Here is a 10303-nt window from a genome sequence, read left to right as displayed (position 1 = left end):
AATAATCACGAAAACACCCAACCATTAGTCACCATAAACACCTCAAGATGGTGTTCACATTCGAGGTTCACGATCCCTATCGTTATATTAATTCATATGACAATACAATCGATGACGTTGCATTAAAACATAAACATATATCTAAACATTCTTTCATATAATCAGTCTTGCATAATAATTTTTAGAACACACATCAAAAACATCAATTAATAATGAAAGAGTTGTAAAATCGTATTTTGCTCCTTTTCTCCCACGTGAAAGATAGGATCATGTTGAAATAGTAAATACAAAAATAAGATTTGAAGGGGTCGCATTGTTTGACAAGTTCAAGTTTGATTTTAATTTTTGATTGTTATGGAAAAAATAACTGAATTTTAAGAAATATTTGTCGTAACAAAATTGATTTTTTAAAAGTAAAAAAAATCATTTACCTCAAATACCTATATAATATAATAATTAAAGTACAATTTATTTAATTTTCATAAATCACAATGGTCTTTTGAAGGTACATACACATATACATACACCAATACACAATCATTTTCCATGTTTTGATGCTTTATTCATAAAAAAAATGATTTAATTGTACTCATATTGTCATCAACAATTCTATTAAGACAAAAATACACTCCGTAATTCTTGAAAGCAATAACAAAACCATGAATTACCAAATAGATGAAACACAAAACGAATGTTAATGATAAGATAATGAAAACTTAATTTAATATCGAATCTTGAAAAAGCCTAAAATGTTACTTTTACTAAAAAAACAATGAAAAAAAATACAATAATCGACTGCGTAATTAAAGGGCAAAAATTCAGTTTCAACTTTCAACTCGTTTTCTAATAACTCAACAAACTCCTCCTTCTCATCTCTCAACAATCATTCACCGGCTTTCACACACACACACACACATACACACACTCTCTCTCTCCTCTCCTCTCTCACTTCTCCGGCGACACTCGCCGAAATCTGATCGGAAAACTCACACACTAAAAAGGGTCTCCGGCGCTCTCGTCATTTCGTTTTCTAATTGATCACATTGATCACTTCAAGATTAGCGAAGAGAAAAGAAAAAAACAAACCCAAGCATTTCAAGATTCTTTCTTGGTTTCTACAATGGTGATTAGGAATTCACAATATAACCGGATCAAGGTCGCCTCTTTTTCACAATAAACAAATACCCACATTACCAAATCGAAAACCCACTTCTTTCCCCCTCGATTCTCGCATCAAAAGATAGTATATATATTATATAAATCAAGGGTTTCGTTGAAATGAAATCAAGAAAGTAGATATGGTGTTCTTGTTAGTGGTAGTGGTAGTATTAGTAATAAAATGTGTTGTTGTAGTAGATTAGTTGACAAGGTTGAGGAGGAGGAGGAGGAGCAGTTGAATGAAATGGGTGGTTGTGTAACGTTTACAGGTGGAGGTGGTGGGGAAGGTAGTAAAGGGGACAAATCGAATTCAAGTTTAATGGTGTTATCTCAAGCTAAAATGATACTTTGGATGACTCGAGGAATGACAACGTTGTTACTATGGATCTGTGTTGTTCAATTATTAACTGTTGGTGAAGTTTGGGGTCCAAGATTGTTGAAAACTTGGCCTTCTTGTTACACACATCCACAAACCGACATCCGTTCTTCATCTTTGATCGAACCCAGAATCCTTCTTCCCCCAAAAAGTAAGTTCTTGAATCTAATTCGTATTAGAATTTTGTTGATTTTGTTCAAAATCGCATGTTTTTCATTGGGTATTCTGCAAATCTTGGAAAATTTACAGGGACTTACAAGAACAATGGTTATCTTATGGTTTCTTGTAATGGAGGACTCAATCAAATGCGAGGAGCAGTGAGTGTTTGTTTGTTATTCGAATTTCATAAAATATTATTCGATTGTGAATTTTGAGTGATTAATTTCGTAATTTGTGATTTGGGTATGTAGATTTGTGACATGGTTGCCGTTGCAAGATACTTAAATGTGACATTAATCGTTCCAGAATTGGATAAATCATCATTTTGGGCTGATCCAAGGTAACTTCATCTTCTTTAATGTTCATCAATTTAGCAAAAATTACATAAAACCCAATTCAAGATTGTGAATTTTATGATTTTCAGTGACTTTGAAGACATATTCGATGTCGATCATTTCATCAAATCCTTACGCGATGAAGTTAGAATACTTAAAGAACTTCCCCCGAGGCTTAAAAGAAGAGTCGATTTAGGAAAATTTCACTCATTAGCACCGATTAGTTGGTCTGACATAACATACTATCATCACCAGGTTCGTTTTTTTTAATGTTTTATGCTCATAAAGACATAAACTATTGCTTTTGGGGTTTTTAAAGTTATCTGATTTTGTAAAAATATTCATAAATCCACAGATTCTTCCACTTATTCGAAGGTATAAAGTTGTACATTTAAACCGAACCGATGCTCGACTTGCGAACAATGGGCTTCCACTTGAGATACAAAAACTTCGTTGTCGAGTGAATTTTAGTGGTTTAAAATTCACTTCACAAATTGAAGAATTAGGTAAAAAAGTTGTGAAGATTTTAAGAAAAAACGGGCCATTTTTGGTTCTTCATCTTCGATACGAAATGGATATGTTAGCGTTTTCTGGGTGCACACAAGGTTGCAATGGTGATGAAGTGGAAGAATTGACAAGAATGAGGTGGGTTTTTTAATCAAGATTTGATTTTTACTTTTACCCTTTTTGATTTGATGTTTTTACTGATTTGGGTAAGTTTTGGAATTGTTAGATATGCGTATCCATGGTGGAAAGAGAAAGAAATTGATTCTGATATTAAGAGAAAAGAAGGGTTGTGTCCGATGACACCGGAAGAAACCGCTTTGATTTTACGTGCTTTGAGAATTGACCGTGGTATTCAAATTTATATTGCCGCCGGTGAAATTTATGGCGGCGATAGGCGGATGGCTAGTTTGGCGGCAGAGTTTCCTAATCTGGTCAGTATAATACTATATTAGGTGTTGTTTCTTTTTTACTTAATACTATATTAGGTGTTGTTTCTTTTTTACTTAACGAAAGCCGTATATTAAGTCATGGAAAGAAACCCTTTCCATGAACCTTTTAGCTTTTTAAAAATTAATACTTGTTACTTCTTCTTTGAGATTCCGGAAATGTGTAGTTATTTTTTTTCAAATATTATTTATTTGTAGGGTATTTTATTTGATATTATTTTATTATGAATAGGTTCGAAAGGAGATGTTGTTGGACCCTTTGGAGCTAGGGTTTTTCCAAAATCATTCGTCACAAATGGCGGCACTTGATTACTTCGTTTCTTTAGAAAGCGATATTTTTGTTCCGACGTATGATGGAAACATGGCTAGAGTAGTTGAGGGCCATCGAAGGTAAACAAGCTTTATTTAAAACTCTGGACATGACAGAACATGTTGTACTGTTTTTAACATGAAGTAGACTTGTGACTCATGTGATATGGAACAAAAACCGCAACTTTTTGACCTACCCAAAAAAGGTGGAACAAGATGGGACATGAACCAACTCTTGATTCCATGTCTATGTAAAAGACGTAAATAGCCCTCGAAAAGCTTATCAAGTACCGTTTAGATGTAAATGAGACAAAAACTGCAACTTTTGTCAAAAGGTGAAACAGGATGTGATATGAATTCACACTAACGAGTCATAAAAATTAGTCCTTATAAACGTTATCCACTCTCAAGTTCTATCATATCCAGTCTAGTCTTTGTTAAGTCGTGTCATTTTCTTGAAAACCATCTAATTTGATTGAAATGTGACAGATACTTAGGATTCAAGAAGACAATTCGGTTTGACCGAAAGATATTGATTGACTTAATAGATCGATATAGTGAAGGGTCTATGAGTTGGGATGAGTTTTCAAATACTGTAAAAGAAGTGCACGCGGATCGAATGGGTCAACCAATGAGACGGGTTATGATCTCGGATCGACCAAAGGAAGAAGAATACTTCTATGCAAATCCATATGAGTGTTTGGATTTATGAGAAGATTAACAAGATTGGCCGCTGATTTTTAATCTGAGATAGTTGAAGAATCTCTTTGATTGTATACTTAGAGTATATACAATTTCTTGCAAAAAAATGTTTCATGTTCTTTGAGAGTATTTTGAATATATAGTATACGTAAAGTTTTTTTTACGAAGACTCGGATTATGTTATATGTTGAATGAATTATGTTGGTAAATTACAAAAAAATTGGCTAAATATGAAATTGGTTTTAATAACAAACTTGATTTTTTTTGTCATATTTACCAAAAATAAACAAAAAAGTTATTCAATATTAAAAATGGGTTAGATAATCACATGTTCTTAATTTGACGAACAATTACATTTATTTAACTAAGAAATAAAAAGACAAGAATGAAAATTAAAACCAAGCAACAATCACAATCTAATTTTTTTGTCCTTTAATGAAAGAATATGAGTACACTATCAAATGGTTTTTGTTGAGAATTTGCATCACAACCTTTTTTTTCATTTGCTTTTCTTTTAAATGATGAAAGCAACTTGAAAAAGAAATTATATTTGTATTGTTTTGAAACAAGAAGACTGGCTACTAATTTGATAAGTTTTTATTGGAATGAGATTTTAATAAAGTAAACAATCTTATAATAATAAATTATAATAATAATAAAGGTTAATAAAATAAAAAACATTATATTTTGTTATTTTTTCGATTTAACCATCCAATTTAATTTATATTAAAATAATCAATTTTTTTTATAAAAGTTCTATCCCGACACCATGACCTATAAATGTAATGTCATGTTCTGAATCGTTTCCTAATTCGGGGTCGTGACTTGAATATCAGTTATCATAAGGCTTAAGGCATTTGAAAAAGAGAGATTTAGGCCCATTTGGGTGTAGGTAATGTATTTGGGATGATCCGGGATTCGGTTTGTGTTTTAGAGCCAAGGGGTATATGATAAAGTGTCAGTTCGGGCTTTTTATGAATTTTAGATTTTAGTTCGGGAAGTTTTAGGGCAAGATGAGTTGATAGAAGTGTAGAGCTTCTTGTTACCTTTCCGTGGATATAAGGATCTTCGAAATCGGACCTAGAACGAAGAAGTTATAGCTTACGGAAGTTGGTGGTTTAAAAGTTTAAGCCTTATATGCAGGGCGTACAAATGAGTACGCTAGGCGTACGAGGCAGAAAGGATTGCGGACCTTCATAGAGTACGCTGGACGTATTGGGAGTACGCGGGGCGTACTCCAGCCAGATGAAAACCCTAAATTTTTGGGTTTGCACCCTATTTAAGCATCATTATATCATCTTTTGGACATTTTAAACCAGCCTCCATCTCCTATTACCCTAAAAACGAAACCCCATAGTGATTTGGTGAGTTTTGAGGTTGGAAAAGTGTTTGTTCGTGGTTTGTCAAGAACAAGAAGAAAATGAGCACTTGAGGGGATAGCTTAAGCTTGTAGATCCAAGATCTTCTTCTCGTTTGCAAGCATTTTGAGGTAAAAAGCTCTCATATTGATGGTCTTTGGTGTTAGATCTAGTTGTAGAGTATTTTGTGCACTTTTGGAGACTTTTGAGTTAAATGTGAGCTTTTGATCAACTCCAAAAGCTATGGATGCTAGATCATGGCTCCATTTGCAGTCTTAAGCTGTAGAGAGTGGACACAGCCAAGCCACCGAAAAAACACTGACAACTCAATGTCACGTCAGCTTCACTACCAACCTACCATCAACTCACTAAACGTTGGAAATAGTTACCACTCCATGATATATATATATATATATATATATATATATATAGGGTTAGGTTATTTTGTTTTCACTATCTATTGTGTGCATGTATGACTGATTATGGACCAATCATTTTAGTTATTTTAGGAAAGTAATTAATGCATATTACATGTTGAAGATATAATAGGTATTAATTACATCTTCAGCATTTAATATGCATTAATTACTTTCTTAAAATAACTAAAATGATTGGTCCAGAATCAGTCATACATGCACACAATAGATAGTGAAAACAAAATAACCTAACCCTATATATATATATATATATATATATATATATATATATATATATATATATATATATATATATATATATATATATATATCATGGAGTGGTAACTATTTCCAACGTTTAAATAAAAACATAATTTAAAACATAATAAAATAGTTTACATTATTTAAAACCACATTACATTAATTAAAAAATAAAAGAAAATTAAAGCTAAATTACTAAAAAAGATAAAATAAAATAAATAAAATAAAATAAAATAACTCTTAGAAAATTAAACCTAAAGTACTAAAAAAATATTTGGAGTGTTTGGGTGTTTGGAGATGATGTATTTTGATTTGATCCATATGTAAATAGTAAAAAATATACGAGAAGAAAGTCTTTTTTGTAGTGTAAAATGTTAGTAAAATAGTAGGTATTTATAACTTTTAAATTGAAAATAGATTTTTTTTTTTTTTAATTTGATAACGATAGAATTGTTGTGGGTCAAATGGTTTGTTGCCAAACTCGTCTCCAATTGATCGTCTCACCCCGTTTTCGAACTCACGCCACAGACCGGCCTTGAAGGAGGTGTTCACGGATCTTTTGCTATGACACATCGGATTCTCATGCATGGAAAACCTTCACTCCGGTTAGCCTAATTAATAACAACAATGGTTGTGAAGTGGTGAATACATTAGAATATTTTAGGGGCAGCAGATTGAGAAATTTGATATTATAAAAATGTGAATTGCATTCGAGGAGGGATGTGATCCAAGAAATTCTAAATGGTTGAAATTGAATGATCCAAGAAAAGTAGCTTTTGGGGCTTATTATGCATCAAACCCACATAGCCCCTAAAAAGAGGCTATCACCATTAAAATACTCCTCGAGTATTGAGCATTATATTAATTGTTTTATCATCCAAAAATTAATAAATGTAAATTTCGAATGAAGCAGAAAAGAGAAGATAACTATATGACTTAACTTGAGGAATAAGTTAATAGGAAAATGTGCACATAACCACACTCGATTATAGTCATAAAAGAAAATCGTATTACTTATGATAAACGTTAACTATTGGTGACTTTCTTTTATTTAATTGAAAATACATATCTTACATGCAATATATCATTTCTTTATTTCACTAGGTTAGCTTTTTTTAAGGAAAACTATATGAAGTAACCTACTTTCAAATAATGTATTTATAATTAGGGGTGACAATTCATAACACGACACGACAAAAATACACGACACGAAACGAAATTGGGATGAAACTGAAATTTGAATTCGTGTTCGTGTCGTGTTCGTGTTAACTGTAAAAAACACGATATCGTGTCGTGTCGTGTTTGTGTTCAAAATTTGACACGAAATTGACACGATTTGGCGGTTCTTTATCGTGTTTTTCGTGTTTGTCGTGTTATATTTGATAAAGTATTCATTAAATAAACTAGTTTTTAGTATATGTTATATTTTTCGTGTCGTGTCGTGTTTGTCGTTTTTTAATTTGTTCGTTTTCGTGTTATTTAAAAAAACATGACATCATGTCGTGTCGTGTTCATGTTACATAAAACTTTGTCGTGTAGTGTCGTGTCAGATAAAAACACGAAACGATAGCACGATTTGCCACCCCTATTTATAATAGCATCATGTTATAAAATTTTACCATTAAGTAACATGGAATGTTTGGGGTGTATTCAATATTTGATAGTTTTTAATTAGGAAAAAGAAAAAAAGACCTTTGTTTGGCAATAGGAAATTTAGCTTTTATTTTAAGCAAAAAGTTTATAATCTAGAAGATATTTCAAGTAGTATTCTAGGGCTTTTAGTTTTTGATTTTTTATCTAATTTTATATATTTAAGAGCTAAAAGCAACTTTTATCAAATACTTTTGTACAATTAAAAGTTATAATTTTCATCTATCAACTACCAGTTTGTGGATTTCAACTATCGATTAGTTTTGCCAAAACTCTTAGCATAATCATAAAAAGAGTAAGGTCCCGTTTGATAGTTTGTCTGGTAAAGTGCTGTTTGAGAAAGTTTTCTGACTGGGAAAGAAACCATGTTGTTTGATTGTACATCTGATTGACTGTGCTCAATGATGAAAAAAAAATTAATAATTCAATAAAAAAAATTAATAATCCAATAAAGAAAGAAAGAAGCGGAGTTTGGTGTATAATTGTCTTTCTAGCCCATTCAGCCAGAAAGATATGATTTTGGAGCTTTCTAGGAAAGATATATCTTACCGGGAAAGACCATTTCTTTTGTGCAAATCAAACAGTCTTTCCGGTCAATTCAGCCAGAAAGATCTGTTTGGACCTGGAAAGATGTATATCAAACGGAGTCTAAATTAAAGTTTTAGTCCTTGTGGTTTGGTTAGATTCAAACTTTCAGTCTAACCTTTGAAAATTTAATAAGATGTATCATTGTGGTTTAAAGAAATTGCAATGCATATTATTTGTTTTATATTTTTTCGCTTACATTATATATATATATATATATATATATATATATATATATATATATATATATAAAAGAAAAAATATATATAAAAGTAAAGGTAAAATGGTTTTTTTGAATGGAGTAAGGATGTGTAGTTCAATTTCTTTAAATCAAGCATTTTAGTTCTCGAGACTAGCAGCATTCGGTGCTTTGGGTTCGAGTAAGTACCAGAATTGAACCAAAATTTAAAGGAATACCCTTAAAGATCAAATGAACTAATTTTGACCCTTATAACACTTTTGTACAAATGAGCTTATTCTTCTTCATGCACCTTCTTCTCTGTATATTAGGCTTAAGCATCAACTACTCTAGATCAGTATAGTCCGAGTCACATAGCCCAAAAAATGGAGACTTAAAAACTTAATTTTTCGGACTTAGTTTTTTATTCTTATTAGAATTTGTGCATAATTTCATTCAACTTTAAACACTTAAAAATCTCTCATATGAACTCATATTAACCTAATATTTCCCTGCACCTTCTTCTCTATCTTGTTTACATGTTAGGCTTAAGAATCAACTAATTTGGATAAGTATAGTCTAAGTTACATAATACTAGACATGAGTACTTTTTAACATAAATTTCTAAGACTATTTTCTTCTTAATAGAAGTGTAAAAAATTCTTCAGCTTTGTATACTTGTAACTCTCTTATATGAACTCAGATGGGGCTGATTATTTTCCTATATGTTCTTTCTTTTCTTAATTTTAGATGTGGATTAAGAACCTCTTGTTTTGTTGTACTTAAGCCCGAACTCTATAGCCTCAAACATCAACTGTTGCACATAGAAAATTGATACTAAAATGGGATTGGTACTCGATACCCAAAAAATTGGGTTCTCGGTTATAAACCGGACTCGTCCGTTGTTATTTCTCGATATTTTTCATAATATTATGATATTTTATGATTATCCATAAATTTGTAAACCTAAACCAAAACCAAAACATTATAAGACAAATAAATTCAAGTAAAATTAATAGGATGATTTCTTTTTCTTTATCAAACTTATTTAGTATTTAATTATATTTTATTCTTATTAAAAGTAAATAATATACAATAAATACCTGATTCTCTCTCTCTCTCTCTCTCTCTCTCTCTCTCTATATATATATATATATATATATATATATATATATATATATATATATAACTTTTAAAAACTTATAATTGAAAGATAAACAAAATAAAATTTTAGTTTTTTAGAAAACAAAATAAATTGTTTTATTTTTTATCACCTTGAAAAATAATAAAAACGGATTAAAAATTATAAGTTGTTATGATAAAAAGTTAGGTTGAGTTGGTTTTTAATAAAATTACAAAAAAGAAAAATTGGATGTGTGTTGATAGTATGCTAAATAAATAAAGGTTTGATAGAATTATGTTTTGCTAATTAACAATATCTTATTTTTTTTCTATTACTTTGGCTAATGCATAATTCTGTAGTGGCATTTTTTCTATTACTCCCTAAACTATTTATTTAAACCCTTAACATTTTGCTGATACACCTTTCCAACAACATATAATACCGCTAGACTATATCTAATCTAATGATATTTTATTCGGTTACAAAAAATTCCATATAGGATAGATCCTATTCCCTACGACTTAGAGTTTTCAGTTTTACCTAAATTTTTATAATTCTTGATAAAAATCCAAAAAACGGGTACTAAAGTCATGAATTTAGAAAATCGTATTTAAAGAAAAGGCGATATAGCCGTTATACTAGTCGTTTGAACCCAATGAACTTTCACTTTTGTTGGTAATTAGATGACATAAAAGAAAAAGAAAAAAGAAAAAAGAAAAAAGAAAAAAGAAAAGAAAAAA

General features: G+C 30.7%; 1 protein-coding gene across 1 annotated transcript; it reads left to right on the top strand.

The window, feature by feature from the left end:
- Window positions 1-835: 835 nt before the first annotated feature.
- On the top strand, window positions 836-4159 carry LOC145093295 (rhamnogalacturonan I rhamnosyltransferase 1-like). The gene is made up of 8 exons (XM_079031386.1): window positions 836-1685; window positions 1784-1851; window positions 1945-2033; window positions 2118-2283; window positions 2384-2673; window positions 2762-2966; window positions 3214-3371; window positions 3780-4159. Exons 1-8 carry the CDS (start codon window positions 1340-1342, stop codon window positions 4000-4002), a joined length of 1545 nt encoding a protein of 514 aa, XP_078887512.1. The 5' UTR covers window positions 836-1339; the 3' UTR covers window positions 4003-4159.
- The last annotated feature ends 6144 nt before the right edge of the window (window positions 4160-10303 follow it).

The sequence above is a fragment of the Lactuca serriola genome, chromosome 3, assembly GCF_051521515.1.
Source record: "Lactuca serriola cultivar US96UC23 chromosome 3, Lser_US96UC23_V15, whole genome shotgun sequence".
Classification (NCBI taxonomy): Eukaryota; Viridiplantae; Streptophyta; class Magnoliopsida; order Asterales; family Asteraceae; genus Lactuca; species Lactuca serriola.
This window is presented reverse-complemented; position numbering and strand designations above follow the sequence as displayed.

Coding starts and splice junctions, on each gene's coding strand:
- LOC145093295 (XM_079031386.1), top strand. CDS start 1,340: ATGTGTTGTTGTAGTAGATTAGTTGACAAGGTTGAGGAGGAGGAGGAG. Junction 2,034..2,117: donor TCATTTTGGGCTGATCCAAG/GTAACTTCATCT, acceptor TATGATTTTCAG/TGACTTTGAAGACATATTCG. Junction 2,674..2,761: donor GAAGAATTGACAAGAATGAG/GTGGGTTTTTTA, acceptor TGGAATTGTTAG/ATATGCGTATCCATGGTGGA.